Source organism: Corapipo altera, unplaced genomic scaffold, assembly GCF_003945725.1.
Source record: "Corapipo altera isolate COAL_440 unplaced genomic scaffold, ASM394572v1 1b, whole genome shotgun sequence".
NCBI lineage: Eukaryota > Metazoa > Chordata > Aves > Passeriformes > Pipridae > Corapipo > Corapipo altera.
Genome location: NW_020884881.1, coordinates 1,193,088 through 1,209,859, shown reverse-complemented (window position 1 = coordinate 1,209,859; position 16,772 = coordinate 1,193,088). Strand labels below are relative to the sequence as shown.

At 41.1% G+C, this 16,772-nt stretch overlaps 1 protein-coding gene across 4 annotated transcripts in view; it reads right to left on the bottom strand.

The window, feature by feature from the left end:
* Window positions 1–222: 222 nt before the first annotated feature.
* LMOD2 (leiomodin 2) overlaps window positions 223–16,772 on the bottom strand; it is a 29,949-nt gene continuing 13,399 nt past the window's right edge. The window contains exons 1-6 of one of the 4 annotated variants that reach the window (XM_027639674.1): window positions 11,798–11,839; window positions 8,341–10,297; window positions 6,830–7,090; window positions 6,188–6,440; window positions 976–2,316; window positions 223–649 (exon numbers count right to left, since the gene is read on the bottom strand). In XM_027639674.1, coding sequence (XP_027495475.1) covers window positions 623–649; window positions 976–2,316; window positions 6,188–6,440; window positions 6,830–7,090; window positions 8,341–8,414 — 1,956 coding nt within the window. In that variant the 5' untranslated portion in view covers window positions 8,415–10,297; window positions 11,798–11,839 and the 3' untranslated portion in view covers window positions 223–622. Of the gene's footprint in view, window positions 650–975; window positions 2,317–6,187; window positions 6,563–6,829; window positions 7,091–8,340; window positions 10,298–11,797; window positions 11,977–16,772 lie in introns of those variants that run through there. The other 3 variants (XM_027639677.1, XM_027639676.1, XM_027639678.1) reach the window with 3 other exon arrangements.

Here is a 16,772-nt window from a genome sequence, read left to right as displayed (position 1 = left end):
CAGCCCATATCTTAGTTTTAGTTGTACATAGCCTTATGAATCATTTTTTTCCCACATCAGTATGGAATTGCACTAATATATGGGCTCAGATACTATACTCCACACAGGCACAGGTGCAGCTGAGAAAGATCTCAGGTTCTTTCCCAGGAGACTTCCTGAATGCTCATGAATGTGATGCAAATGTCTGGTGGGTTTTAACTTACAGAAATAAAGGACTATGTGTCTGCTTGAAAGCTTCAAACCATATTTATTGTAAATTCATGGAAAAAACAGAAGAAACCACAGAGTGTTAAACTATTACATCTCAGTGTGAAGAACTTGCCAAGTGATGTGCAATCAGATATTGACAAGAATATCTAAATAAGAAGCAATTTCTCAATAGAAATCTCATTAAATAAAAAAGAAAATTATTTCCATATTTACAGATTACAAGGTAAATGGATCCTTAAAGCATTATTTTGTATATAGCAGTTTTATTTCTTTGAAATAAAAGGGAAATGGCTTGAATCTAAGAGTGTACTTTGGAAGCAGCTTGCTAGACAGTCTATGTTACCGCCAATGAAAGGACAAGAAGCTTCCCCTCAGTCACTGCAGGGTTCTGCTTCTTCTGTCATCCAGGCTTTCACCGAAGGGCTTCTGGTACCTCCACCTATGAAACAGGGATGGGAAGGGTGTTCACTACATTTGCTGTACAGTCTGGATGGCAACATTCCTACCAGACATAGACTCCCAAGAGCCGTGAGCTATCCACCCTCTCCCATAACAAGACAGAACCTGGGAAAGCGCCCCACTTTCACAGTTGGAGAGAAATCAGTGTGCTGAGAAAAGCCTGATCAGGGGAAAGCCTCCTCCCAAGTGCTTTATTATGCTCACATTTCTAAGAATTTTCATTTATTAAATATACATACTAAAATTACCTGAGCTTGTGCTATTTTTGGGCCACAATCAGTTACTGAACAAGGATCTCTCACTTACCCGCCTTAATTGCTTTATGCTGCTTGCCCGAATTGCTTCCATAAGGTTGTCATGGAGAGACCTTTGTGGGGTGGATGGACGGGTGGAGGGTCGTGAACCTTCCTCTGATTTTCTGTCTGAGATGGATTTTAGAGAATCTTTAATTTCTTTCAATATGTTGTTCTCATGTTTTCTGCTTTTTTTGCCTTTTTTCTTTTTCTGTCCATTATGTAAGTCTTTTTTTGCACTTTCTTGCTGTTTGATGACTTCAGCTATATTCCTGGTTGGTGCCTTCTTCTCTGGAATAACTGGAGGAGGAGGAGGTGGGGGTGGGGGTGGTGGGGGAGGGGGAGGTGCGGGAGCTGGAGCTGGAGGCTGACTTTTCACTGGAGGTGCTTTCTTAGAGAGCTTTGGAGAAGACCATGGTGAGCTCTTAGGTGACACATAAGGTGAGGATCGAGGTGTTCCCTTCTGCAAGACTTTGGTCTTTGGATTGATGGCTCCATCACAACCTGACTCTTGTTGCCTCTGCTCCTGCATACGCTTTTGCCTTTGTTTATCCATATTTCTTGTCAGGATACTTGTCATGCTCATTCTTGGGCCAGCAAGGTCAAAGTGGTACCCCAGCTTGACCAGAGTGGTGTTCTCTTTCAACAGTTTAACTATGTCCATTTCCACCTGGCTGCCCATGATGTGCCTTTGATTGTGGAACCGCAGTTCTGTTAGAACTTTGTTATTCTGCAAAGCTCTCATGATGGCCAGCACGCCTTTGCCTGTGATAAAATTTGACTCGATATTCAAACTAGTTATATGCTGATTTACCTTTAACATACCAGCAATAGCTATTGCCACGTTGTCATCAGCATGGGTGTTAGCCAAGCTGAATGACTTAACCACTGTGTTGTCCCTCAGGGCTTGAGAAAATTGTATAAGCATCTGTGAAGTGATGTTTTCAATGTTGTTCAGATTGACTTCTGTGGTGTCAGGGTCATTGCTCCTAACTTTTTCCAAAGCATCCTCAATAACTGTTGGATTTCCACAAGGGTGAATGGCACTGCTTTTTAAGCTCTGACTATCGTTGTCTTTTCCATCATGGCCATTGAGTAAGTTTTCATTGTCTTTTGCGCCATTACACTTTTTGCGTCTGATGTGGTCAGAACTCCTGCCATTCTCAGGTCTTTCACCACCTGCAGCATTTTGCTCTTGCTCATTCTCATCATCACTCTCATCTTCATCTTCCTTCTCATCATCTTCTTCTTCATCATCCTCTTCAGTATATGCCTCCTCAGACACTTCACTATTGCTTTCTGTGAAACATTCTTCTTGCAGCTCTTCTGAATTGTCTTCTTCTTGCTCAGAATCCTGAACAGGAATGTAGGTATGAGTCTTAAACATGATTGAAATAATGTAGCTACTGCCTTTTAGCATAATAAAAATTATATTGAGACTATATGTTAATATTGAAACCTAAAAATAAATCCCCATAAACAGATACAGTTAGGAGAACAGAAAATGCTGCAGCACCTAAGACCTTTTTAACATTACTTCTTTCATATTCTTTAGAAAATGTTCAGCATAAATTGCAACCATTTAACCAATGTCAGTAATTTCTACCAAGAGAAAACTTGATACAAGATATTACAACGTGGACATACTTCACATTTTCTGTGTTGGCATGTCTGCAAGGAGATATAATTTGTACCCTTGCCAGCAGAAACACAAGACAACAATTTCAGAATGGATATGAGCAACAAGCTTCTTCATTTCATCAGGATTAGACATCTGTGTCAATGCTCAGACTCCCTTGCATATGTTAGTACATCTAAAAAAGTTAAAGATTGCCATGATTTAATATATAAATAGTGTCTGCATGTGTAATCGTGTATACCAGCATACAAAACAATTCAGAATTACAGGAGTCATGTCAAAAAGACTCTGGATGCACTGCATGGACTGTACGTACTTAGAAACTATTTGTGAAAAAAGGATTCAGATGCATTTCCACAGAAAACAAGGAATGCAAGGTAACATGTCAAGAAGCCCCAAATTTCTTCATGTTTGCCAAAAGCTAAGTCTGTGCTCACCGACAGCTGTTGCAGGTCAGCTGCCATACTGTGAATCATTATAATTAATTGTCTACAGAGTAAATGGATTTTTTTCTGAAATGTAAAGTTATTTTAGTGTGCTTGGTGGATACCAGGAAGGCAGATTTGGAACCATGACTTAAAGCTCTGTCTGGTGCCCTTAGCAGTTATGGTGGCACAGGAGCGGGGAAAAGTCTTTGCTCCAGGAAAGCCTCACTCTCCACCTGGAAGACTGAAGTAGTGCAGCAGGGATCTATGGGCCATGACTGATCTATGTGCCATAGGCTGATCTATGTACCACCCACCTTTTGCCCCAAAAGATCTCCCACGTCATATTTTGTCTACTGGACAAGCCATAGCTTATGCCTTTTTATTTACCACTGTAAATGTTTATAAAATTTTGGATGAAATATAATTGTTCGGTATGCATTATGTCAGCAATGTTCATGGGGTTTAATGGGGTTTTTAATGTTTGTAAAATACTAGAGGGTATTTTCCAAAGTAAATATACTCTGCAGAGAAACAGCAATTCGGTTCTGGAAAACAGAAGTGTTACTAACAGGACTATTTCTATACAACCCGTGTAGTTTTAGGTTTGCTTAATTATCTAGCTCTGAAAATACAGGGAAAGGTTAAAATAACAGTAGTGACAGATTGCATTGTACTGTTTCACAATCTTAAGCAGAATTCTGTGTTGGGACACATGTAAAACAGATGTTAATTGTAATGTTCGTAGAACTGTGACTCGTAATGAAACAGGACATTGAGCTGTTCCCACCTGATGTTCCTGAGCTGAGCATTCAGCACCTGGGGGGCTTGCAGGGTCCCATCACACTGACCTGCACATAGAGGTCTTGCAGGATCCAGCCCCATTACTTCTCCTGTGGAGAAGGGGCCTCCTTTTCCAGGAAGGCCCCTATGCAGAGAGACTGAGACATACTGTGCTACCTATAGGTTTATTATTGGGACTAAGATTTATATCTGTAGCTTCTATATATGTGTAGAGTTTTAAAACCTGAACACACCAGGTATCCAGGAATCTATCTTCATGGTTTTGCTTTTCTCTCTCTAGGAATATGTACTACAGCCTTCAACACAGCTGCAGATGAGCAGAAGGTGGTGCCTCTAAATGCACTGTTAATATGTTTGATGCCACTAGACTAATAAAAAAAATACTTGGGTTTGATTTTTTGGGCTTTTTTTGACTGGCGTTTCTGGGGCCAAAGGGGAAGTTTAGTTTCCTGTCACATACATTGTCTGGTGTCACAACAATCTGCACAATAATTTTAAAATTGAAAGCTCTTCTCTTTGCAGATCCACAGAGATGTACTATGTTACTATGGCAGCATTGCAGTACAGGACTGCTGCAGGCAGCCTGCGGGGCTTCACCTTATATTGTAGTAGTAATTCGATGAAAATTTAGGGCTAAGATAGTCAATGCAGAGGTAAATATCTCTGGAGGACAAGTTATTCCCCCTAAAAGGCTATCTGCAGCTTGTTTGCCTTCTGGAGCAGCTGATCTCTCACCACTAACTATAGAAGGAGCACAAATAACCATCTTAGATAAAGGTGTCTAACTTCCAGGCAGTTGAAAGCAAGAAGAAAATTGCTTTCAAGGAGCTTTCTTACTGCCTTCAGTGAAGAGAAGCTTTGTGCCCTCTATTTTAGCATGTCAACATTTTCTTATTAAAGGATGCATTTAGGAAGTTTCTTCTTAGATCACAAAGTATAGATGTGCTTGCCAGCACTTCAAGGTTTAGCCATAACCCATCATTAATGCTGTATAAATATGGGGGAGGGGGGAAAGAAAGATCCTGCCGTTATATAAGACACAGAACTAGACCTATTCAGAAGGTGTTTTGGAAGTGCCCAGGTTTCGAGTTCCAGGCTTAGCTGGAAATAAACATTAATCTTGCCATTGCCTCCCTAGGACTTGACAAACAGGGAGTGAAGTCAACGACTGCAAGCTGACACTAATGGTCTGATGACAGCTACTGGTCTGTGCACTTGCCTGCAAAGACATTATACCACCATTCACAAGCAGGAGAAAACATATGTAAAAACATCCTGGATATTGCAGGGTATTTTAATCCACCTGACATTTCTCTAGAAGGATATTTTAGCTAATGTATAGACTGCAATTATTTCCTTGCAAATGAACCAAACTCCTGAATAGGGCTGTTAGAGGTTCTGAGTCCGCTTTTGCTGACTTTGCCTTTGTTGCATTATTTTGTATTTAAACATAAGAAAACTTGTCCCTATAAACAGAGTCAGAGCTTGGTATGAAGCAGCACTTAAAAATTCCCATGTCCCCACATGGAGCCATTGTGAAAACAGAAGTTGCTTTTTGACTGAGCTCAGTCTCACAAATACTTTTAGCAAGGACCCAGTGGTGCCAACATGGACATTAGCTGAGACAGAGTGCTTGTTGCTTGCCAAGACTGAGCCCTTCACTTCTGACCAGCTGTAATGTTCCTTTCTAGCTCAGGGACCAGCTTTTATTATTAACTTTTTTATTTTGGGGAATGAGTTGCCTAACAAACACTATTGGCAGTTTTTTTGGGAATACAGTTAAATGGTTCAGCTGATCAGGCCACTTTTTAAATAATGTAACCCTCTGACAACAGTTGCTAGAAGATTCCCAAGCCGTGCCAAGGCTCCTCAGCAGGGACAAAGCAACACAAGCTGCGTCTGCAACGCAGCTTCCTTCCAGTGAGCACAAAGTCTGGTGTCCGCTTACTGAACTTCTGACATAACACGTATTCAAAATTATCTTCCTGATGTGCTTCTGCGCAGCCAGTACTGATTGTTTTTTAAGAAAAGGAAAAGGCACTTTCTGTAGTTTTTTAAAAAATCAAATGCTATCCAAAGCCCATATTGCTACCTATCGATAATTTTTAACATGCCCTTTAATTTTTTGTCCTATTTTATCACTAATGATAGTTTTTATGGCACTTTCTTCTGTTCTGAACAGAGCATTTACTGTCTGAGCTACTACACAGACCTTTAGCAGGCACAGAAGTATGGATAACAGTGTTCTTAAAAATGCTACAAGAGACTGAAAGGAAATTAAATCAGTCAGCAAGATCATGCCAATGAAGAATAACCCCAAATATTTATAGGAAACAGCAAATGCCTTGGCATCTTACCTTGTCGCATGCACCCAACCTCTCTTTTTCTAAGAGTTTCTTGGTCTCCCTCTCCCAATAGGCCATCAGTGCTTCCCTGCTGAAAGTCCCTGTCGGTGTTTTCTCTGTCAGGCTTTTCTGTCGTTGCCCCACTGGAAGGTTACGGTCGGGCTCTATGTCCTCTAGCTCCCGCTCCAGCTCCTTCAGCTCCTCTTCAGTGAGAGAAGCGAGGAGCTCATCTTCATCAATGTCTTCATATTTACTGAGCTCTCTTCTGTAGCCAAAGGTAGACATGGTCCTGCTTGGTCAGGCTGGTACAAAGCTGAAGTGACCAGGCATTCAAGAAGGCTGAAGCAAGTGAGCAAGCTGTCTCTCGTGTGGTCAGCAACTGTTTCCCTGCATAGCAGAGGCACCCTTTTAAGAGTAATCATCAGGGGCTTACGACAATGCACGAAGGGATGAAAGCATGCTCTGTTTTAAGCATCAGACGTCAGCTAGACATCTGAACAGCAAGAATGTCCCAACACTAGTGTTTGCAGGTCCCTTAAAGAGGGGGATTATTGACACACTGGCCATGGCCATATTTAGAGCAGGCAGCTAGTGGGAGAATACCAACCTCGCAGACGGGGGGGCAGCAGCAAATAAAACCCTGGGTGCACTTACACCAATGTTGTGTCCAAATTGCAGGAGGGAAAGAACAATGAAAATCCATTTAATCCTGAGCTGTCCCAGGGGCTGGAAGTAAAACACCCTTGCCATTGTTCAGCAGACTTCCTCTTGCTTTCACGGTTTTCTAGTGGAACCATGCTGTTATCCCGCCAAGGTGTTTGCAGGCGGTTGGGATCGTTGGAAAGGCAGCCGAGGGGAGGAGGTCGGCCTGCCAGCACCTGTGGGGAGCACTGTTCCCATAATGTCACATTGTGCCTGTAACAAATCACTGGATTATTTATTAATTCCCTTATTTTTTCTAGGATGATCAGAGGGAGAATCAGCTTGGCTTGCCCGTTTGGAGCTCCTGTGAAATTTTTTTTTTCATGCAGAGAATTGCACTCTGCTGGGAGGAGTGAGCAGAGTCCCCCAGAATTTTAGGGGGAACAAGCCCTGGGTGGGCAGCAGGGCTCTGCCTTCATCATTTCTGACAGCCCAAGCAACTGAAGGCCTCTAGTGGTTATTCTATTAATGGCTATTGCTTGCTGTCACTGACTGGTGTCCAGCTGCAGTGTGCCCTTCATTTCTTTATTCTACATGTCTATCACATTATCATTTCTGTTAAGACATGATATATTATGATTATATTAGTTTTATAGACAGGTATGTTCCTGTGTAAGAAACTACAGAAAAAAAGGTTAAACTTTGCACTGTTTCTGATTTTTCTCTATTATCAGTGAATGATGGTGAACTAGAAAAGTTTTCTGAAATATGAAGGCCAACAATATCTGCAAACCCATGTTGAGAAAAAGAGAGAAGGGAGAAGGACAGAGAGAAGGTTGGTTTTGGTACAGAGAAGTAGGAATGCATTTATAGCAACATATATCAACCTTCTTAAATGATTACACACAGTGCATTCTAGACAGTCAAACCAATATTTAATGAAAATGTAACTGAAAATAATTTAAGTACTGCTCTTGTCCATCATCTGTTTTTGATTAATATGGATTGGACACATGAACTGATGTATGATGTTTAGCCAAACTGCTTACTTAGCTTTATTATTCTGCATACTGCTTTACTGACAATGGAGAAAGGAGATCAAGCTTGGTTTTCACATAGATTTGAGAAAGAAATTATATTTTTCCTTTGATCATCTGTCTATATGAACATCATGCTTTTATCTTGCTCAAGAATTGGGATGAAAGCTCATTAGCTTAGTCTTCTCTAACACACAAAATACATTAATAAGGCAGATTGAGGAATATTGTACATCTTAAAACAAATAAATATTTGCAGGTCATTTGTATTGACCAAATCTTTGGATTAAATAAAAAGGAGGAAGATGCTTGGCTTACTGAGCTAAGAGAATTACTTGACAGTATAAGATACAATGACGCACCAACTGCTTATAGACAACCCAGTGGGTCAGTAGAAGTTCTGCTCGCTCTTTCAGCTGCACCTGCAGAATGAAGCCTGGGTCGAATTCTGTAAAGTCTGAAAGAGCAGAAAAAAATAATAAGTACCTTTTTAATTTTAGCGTTGCATCACCAATGCTTTTAGATAGAGCTGATGTTGTATATAACAGCACTCCAAGCATTTTTATTTCTTCAGTATGTCTAGGACAAAGGTTCACATCGTTATCATTGGAGTTAGCCAGAGAAGCAGCACAACAAAATTATCTTTCTGGGGTGTGTTTTTGCAGACAACATTTTGTTGTACACATTTTTTGATGGAGGTGGTTAGGAAATTTGCACTTGGCAGGTTTTCTGTAGGAAAATCCTGATTGAAACCAAAATGCTTTTAGAAATACACTATATTTTATTAGTTCAATGTTGATATCTACAACACTGACATGTACAATATTAAAAGCAAAAAGATTATGTTAAAAATGAAATTTATTCAAATATACTGTTTCAAAAAAATTCTGAGCTTTCTGCTTTTTCTGTTTTCTCAGATACAACAAAATCTGTAAGTCTCCGAATTTTCCTGGGCTAAGAGTCTGTAATACAAAGTACAAATGTACTGATATCTGAATTATCTATGTGAAATTTTCTACGTATAAATCAAATTTTCCAAACTCAAAGGAACTTGAAGAAGCAACATGCAATACTCACTTCTAAAATAATATTCCAAAGGAAGATTTAACAGCATGAATATTACTTTCAATGCTACTCCTTGCTGAGGCAAGGATACGACACTGGGCTGATGGTGCTGTTTTTCTACACATAAAATGTCACTGATGTCCATTTTAGCCATGACATAATTTAAAGATGTTACTAAACATGGATTAGGTATTTTCTTGTACATGTGTCCCCTGAAGTAGGGGGGAAACTGGCATAATTAGGTGAGGTTATGAGTGGTTGATGTCCTTTCTTGGTCTTATATGCCACTCATGGTAATTTAGTACTCGTTCTTTACAAGGGAATGGCCAAGAGTGAAGACCCATAATCCCTCTCTAGGACAATTTTAATAAAAGCAATAAGGCTGTAGCACATGGCCAATTACACACACCAAGAAGATGCTAAGACTAAGCTAAGTACTCACAGATCAGAAAATGTGGGAATAGTATTTGTTCTCTCCTGCTGATGAGCGCTGAAACACAGTCCTTAATTCCATGGTTCTGTAATCATATACTTTGATCCTAGACCCATGAGCACCCAGAACCTTTACTCTTTCCATACATGGGAGAGATCGTACACATTTAACAGCCTTTCAGCATTTTGTTTTGCCCCTTTTCTTCAGCATAATAAGACTATCGATGTCTTTAATTATCCAGTGGCCATTTCAGGGGACATGAAGGTCTTACTAGCTTTGTGAGGAAAAAGAACAGAGGTACAGACACCTTAAGACAGCCTTAAGACACCTTAAGGCTGAAAGTATTCACTGATTTGAAGTTTCAGATTCCCCTTCTGGCAGTATTTGGCATTATGTAAGCACTTCAACTGGTCAGGGCTCAATTCCTGTAGTCCATTAGCCACAGCTGAAATCTCCCACCACAGCAACATTTCAGATCACAGGTTTCAACTCCCAAAAGGAACTGCTGCAGCAAAGACAGGAGTGATTTTGTTTTCCTGTTATTAGCATTCTTGCCTGAACCATTTTATTCCCATTCCACAGTCCCCTTTCTCAGGCACTTTACATGTTCGGATTTCTGTAATGTTCTCTTTAGAAAAAATGAAAAAAAAATAGGAGTCTGAGCATCCTGTTATATGTCCCAGGCTATGTTCTCGAGAACACCATTACAAACAGCTTAGGAAGAGACCTTGTGCTAGCAAGGTGGCACAGTGGACTTCCTTCCATCACAGAAGGCAGGAGAGTAGAGCGTGAACCATATGTAGTGCAGGAGGGCAGGTTTACACTGACTTCGTTGCCCGCTGTTTAGGATGAATCTTCCAATTGGATATTAGGAAATCTTTCTTCATGGTAGGGGTTGTCAAGTATTGAAACAGGCAGCCCAGGGAAGTGGTTGAGTCACCATCCCTGGAGGTATTTAAAAGACACGCAGATATGGCACTTAGGGACATGATTTAGTTGTGGTCTTGGCAGTGTTAGGTTAACATTTGGACTTGATGATCTAAGAGGTCTTTTCCAACCTAAATTATTCTATGATTCCATGACTTGATGACATGCTCTGCCACCTTCTAACAGAAGACCCAAACTCTCTTCCCTAACGCCCTGCTGAAATCCTGTATGCAGGAAATAAACTATTTCACATATAGGCCATGAAAACTCATCACTCAATCAGGACTTGAGATAATGAGTGAAAATGAGAACTGGAAGTGCCCATTTTATAGCAGCAGGATTCACTCTGTCATTGTATATCTCGGCACCCAGGTTCCTGGCTTTGAGCGGGATAGAGCCTACTCAGCAGCAGCTAGATTGCAGACAAGACTTTCAATCCTCCCTAACTTGGGAGGCCTATTTTCTTGGTTTGAAAAGAGGAAACTCTTCTAAGTGTCCTTTTTGCCTTTCCAAGCAATTAACTATTTCAAGCAGCAGACTAGAGGACTTTGTTCTGCTTCTCACATTTCCACACTTGGAGTACACTGTCACAATTGCTGAAAGGACATGAGCAAACTGTGGCAGGTGGTGCTTGCTCCCCTGCAGGACAAAGCTCATAGTTTAATGTTTATTTCCACTTGGATGAGTTGCAGGCAAAACTACAGGCAAGCAAAAAGAGGGCTGCACAACCTTGTCCTTAGGCATGGGACGGTGGCTATTTCAGTCATGGCTCCTGAGAACAGCCTGTCAGACAGATGCATTGGCTCATACTGAGCTCAATCCCACACTGCAGGAACAGGTCCAATTGCCACAGAGCACATCAAAAAAAATGCACCAGAGCACGGCTGGGCTTTCCCCATCTCTCCCGCTGTCCTTCTCCAGTGCTGCTTGCTCCCACCTCCCCCTGCAGCTTTTGCATCCCTCATTGCACTGAACAGCTCCTTCACTCCTGCTGTCCACTCATGCAGACACTGAGGCACCAGCCTCCAAGCTCTCCCACCTCCCCATCTTGTGCCTTGTGCTGCTACCTTCTCTGTATGCCCTGCAGGCCATCCTTGTCTGCCCTCCATGAATAGCCCCTTGCTGTTCTCATCCGCTTCCACAGCCTGTTTGCTGACCTGTCCTTCCTTCCCCTCCTTGTGCATCCCCTCTGTCCTGACCCTGTGTTCCTCACTCCCTGCCTTCCCCCTCCCGTGGATAGCAATGTATTTATCTATCTATCTATCTATCTATCTATCTATCTATCTATCTATCTATCCCCATGTCTCAATTTCTGTATGCTGCTTGTATTTCTGTATGCTACCAGGTTGAATGCATCATTCAAACCATACTGGAGAGACACAGGTCAGGCAGCCTGGCAAGTACACAGGACCGCAAGGCAGACTGATGGGACAAGCTGCTTCTCTTTCCCCTGGGAGACTCACATAACTTGTCAAAATTGTGCACACAGCACTGTGCCTGAAAAGGATGTGTCATCACCTCCATTTAACAGTGGTATCAGCAGAGCAAATGGGATGAAGCATGCACTGAAGGCATTTGAAGGAACAATTTTTCAGCTGCTTCTCTCTATGCCAGATGATTCCGTTGTCCAGTGCATCTCTCCTGGTGATGCGGTAAACATGGAGTCACACAGAAGAAAAAGATCTTTCTTTTCATCCCTGTTGGGGAAACAAAAAGTGTGGTAAGTATAAAGATGACCCTGAATCAAAACCAGTCCTTGCTTGGAAATCAGACTCAGCATGCTAGTTCAAATATGGATTTTTCCCACAGATCCCCTACAATACACCCCAGGCTACCGGGAGGAAAGATTCCACATCTAGATTGCAGTTGATCAACTCAGATCATCACAAACAGTGATCAGCTTTCACTCAAAAACATGTGCATGTGGGCTGCCCTATTGCTCAGATTAGTTTTGAAAACAGCTTTCTCAACAGTTGCTGCGGGCATAAATATACACTATATACCAACAAGCCATGGGGCAACCACTAATCTGATGTATTTCGCTGATGGGTGTATTTGGGTTGCCTTACTTAGCAACACAGAAAAATCATGGCAAGTGAAGAAGTGAATGGGCTCTTTTAGTGCTGCTGCTGAGAAGAGAGTAAGGATGTATCTTGGAAGGGGAATCAAGAGGTCGACCTGCCTGAGGGAAGCACTGGAGGGAAAAATTACCCTAGGTGAAACTAAGAACATTTCTGGACTAAAAAATTCCTCAGCCTTTAATTAAAAGAGGGAGAACTCACTGCTCACATTGCAAAAGCACCTAGTGTCCTTTGTGCATGGATCCTGAAGGTTTATTATACAAAGAGTCATGCAGCTGGGTGCCAAAGATGCAGCAGAGTTGGGATTTATTGCTCCTTTTGTGTACCTGAATCGCTCTAAAATTGGGAAGGCAAGGGGGACAAATAAATCTTATTGAATAGATGTCATTTCCATTCCCAGTTTTCTTTCCTTCCTACAGAGCCAATACTTTTTAATCATCTTGTGTCAGTACAATGTCATGTTCTGTAATAACAGCGTGAGATGAACCTGCTTATCTTTGACAGCACAAAGTATTCCTGCCAGGGTTTTGCCCAAAACAAGTGTTTCTCCACATCTCTGCAGACTGGCCATTTTCTCATTTCTGCCACACGAAAAAGATAAACTGCTTTGTACGCAATAATGGTCTTAATGCTCTTGCTTTCATATAGCTGCTCTTATTCCTCAGGAAGAATCTCAGTGTGCTTTACAAACGTTGCCAACAGATTTACAAACTATATATAGAAATCATTTCACTCGCTACTGATGTACAGACATAGGGTGACCACAGCAGCTGTTTGGAATTACATCGTGATATTGCTCAACAGGTTCAGACAGGAAGTAGAAGCCGCTGTATTGCAAAGAAAGTAGTAGAGGAACTGCTCTATGCACAAAAAACGTGAGTTTTGGAAGTGCAATTGCAATGGGATTCTCTTTTGGCATCTGCAGTTAGCCTATTCTTTCAAAAAAAAAAAGCATATGCCAATGTAACCACTATATTATTTGCAGTGGTATTTGCAAATACACTGTAATTTGCATGTGCAGGTCAGGCAATTATTAAACCATAAGTGATTATAAAAAGCACATGGATTTCATCCTTTGTTAATGTCTTAGTCCCAGACAGTTCTCCCATGTAGCTTAGCCAAACCTATGGTTTTCACTCGGATTAAAAAATCACTCTGTTCGTTTATACACAGAGGGCAAGACAGTTACTTACTTCCATATTTAACATTTCCTTGTGTATGTGTTTATGAAGATTTTCTTTTAAAAGGAGATGCCAGTAATATAAACAAGTGATGTACTTCATAGGGAATTAAATACAAGCAGCAGTACTAACCAGGTAAATTCTCTACTTTACTGTCTTTAATTATGTCTTTTTTTTTTTTTTATTTGTCCATATTAATGACAATGGCAGTTCTGGGCACTATATCTACCATATACAGAATATGTGGGCAAAAGGCAATGGGTTTGCCCAATCAAATGTAAAGATTTCTACAAAAAAATTTAATTTTTAAAATTAAATGTAAACACATCGTACATGTCACCAGAGCTACACTGTTATAGCAGTCCTATGATTACTAAACATTCATTAATATATTTTTATAGCTTTTCAGAACCACAAAACACGAGTTCCTTGAGGAATATTTCTCCTGATCCAAGTACCTCTTTTGCTGGTGTGAGTGACACTTAAGGGACAGAAAATTATTCCCATTGCAATATATATCTTTAAATATTTATACAGCAATTTTGTGCATTTTCCCATGCACTTCTTTCAGATGCAGCATTTGTCCTGGTAATGAGTAGGGTTGGATTTCTTTGAAGTTGCTCCATGCATTTGGAAACAGATGGTGTATTTTTGAGCTAAGATCTTTATCCGTAGGGCACAGAAGTGGATGCTGAAGGACAGACATCTTGAGTGGCAAGGTGCCATTTTTAATTGCTGCAGCCTAAACAAACAACTTCCAGTAGAAAGATGAGGGGGAAAAAAAGCGTAATAGGACCACTAAGGCTTAAAATCACTTTGCCTGAAATTAATTTTCTTGATACAATTTTCCTGAGTAGAGGTCCTAAGGCTCACATGAAACAAAAAAGTAGGGGGAAGGCTTTAAAAGGACTGATTTAGCAAGCAGATGATAGCAGTGGAAGAGTATACCAGACAGGCAAAGCTGGTTCCACAGAAGACACAGGTGAGGGTAAGAAGCTGTTGATTAGATGTGTATTAAATTACAGAATCATAGACTTGTTAAGGTTGGAAAAGACCTTTAAGATCATCAAGTCCAGTCATCAACCCAGCACCACTATCATGTTCACCATTAAACCATGTTCTCATGTGCCATATCTACATGTTTTTTGAACACTTCCAGGGATGGTAACTCCACCACTTCCCTGGGCAGCCTGTTCCAAGGCTTTACAATGCCTTCTATGAAAAATTTTTTCATCATACCCAATCTAAACCTCCTCCAGCACAACTTGAGGCCATTTCCTCTTGTCCTTTCACTTGTTACCTGAGAGAAGAGGCCGACCCCCACTTTGCTACAACCTCCTTCTAGGCAGCTGCAGAGAGCATTAAGGCCTCCCCTGAGCCTCCTTTTGTCCAGGCTAAACAACCCCAGCTCCCTCAGCTGCTCCTCATAAGACTTGTGCTCCAGCCCCTGGGAGTGAAAGGAAAGTAAGAGATAAGACTTATTCTACAGAGATAAATGATAATGAATTTATGTCACTTTTCTCCTTGCAAATCATAGCCAAACAGCTGGATATTTTAGAAGGCTTTTTTTTCTGTCCCGAGTAAGGGTCAGAAAAAATCCCTTTGCTCTACCTCACAGCAGACACAAAAGAGCTTGTGACTTTGTGACTGTTCTTTCATGTGTGACTCTTGTACTAATGGCAATAGTCTGAGAAAGTGCAGCTCAGGCACTAAGAGCCTGTGCCAGAGTACAGACTGCTGCAGCTAAACGGTAAAATTGCTGCCCATCCCTTCACCATACTCCCACTACCTTGATACCCAGCACAGGCTCTGCCATGCCAGCTGCCAAAATTTGATGGTTAGCCAGTGCACGGAGTTTTATGGACAACCTGCAAGTCATTATGGCCCCTACAGTGAACAGCTGGTCATATACAGGACTCATGGCTATGGTTTGGTCCTTCCTTCACTGAGCTATGAAAACACTGACAGCTACAAAGTCCATCCCATGGGTGCTGCAAAGGCTGATGTAACCACTGTTGAATGTCTGGCTTCTTGGAGAGCTCATCTGTCTCCTGCAGCTGCTTGTGTCAGATTTTATGAGAAACAGAGACCAAATGATACCTCTGATTTCAAACATTGTCCTCAAATCCATAGGAGTCCCTGCCCCTGAGCACGCCTGAATCGGTGCCAGAGCATTTAATTACTTCTAGACAACATCACTGGGGGGGTGGAGGGGGGGGGCATGCCATGGAAGAGACACACCCAAATAGCAGAGAAAATTAAATTCCAGTGTTGCAAGGGTTCAATCACAGTCTAAGCAGGGAAAATAAAAAGTAGTTTTTTCCTACCAATTTATTCTTCCAGCTGAGGCTGATGCCTTTGCCTCTTTTTGCACAATCACCAGTTCTGGTCCAGTTACATTTCTTGCTCCTACCACCACATACTCAAGTACATAAAAGTATTATTCAGTGGTCTGGCTGCAAAATATGGGAGTCAAAAGACCTGTGTTCAATTCCTAGCTGTACCATAAACACGACCTGGGGAAAACAGCTCCCTTTCCATGACTTTCTCACCTCATATTCCATTTAAAATAAAGTCTTGCTTCTCCTACCTCCATTCACAGATTCCTCGAAAACATGAAAGACACTTTCTCATAATGCTGTAATTCCTTTAGCATCTGGGGTGAGGTTAGGGAGGGCTGGGGAAGTTTTCAATAAATTAAGCTTCAACTTAACTTCAATATCTGTGTCGTCTGAAAATATGTAAACTCATGTGCTTAAAGAGACTCCAGAAACTGTCATCCATGAAGAAATTTCCACTTCCACCAGTTCTCTAGAACTTTATTCTATATAAAAAATATGATCTGTATGGAGAAGGGATGTATTTAGAATAGTTTTCAACTTTGAATGACAGAACTTCAACTGTGAATGACAGAGAAGCTTTAAACCAGGATTAGGCCACCTTCTATAACAGGCTACTAAACAACAAAAAGGGCCCAGATGTATTGATAAAAAGATAAACACAACAATACCACGTCTTTTTACCTTACCTAATGATATTCAAAAGAGTAGTTCATGGTATTTTAAACATTTAGGGTAATGTTCAGTCTTAGATCTGAATGCTTTGATGCTGCAGGCAATGTAACTGGGGCCTGAGGTGTGTATAAAGTCCTAAATATAAACCTTTGCCTGTGGACTAAAATTACTAGTGGAATTTGGCTCTAGTCACAGAAAGGGTTTAAAATCTCCTGTC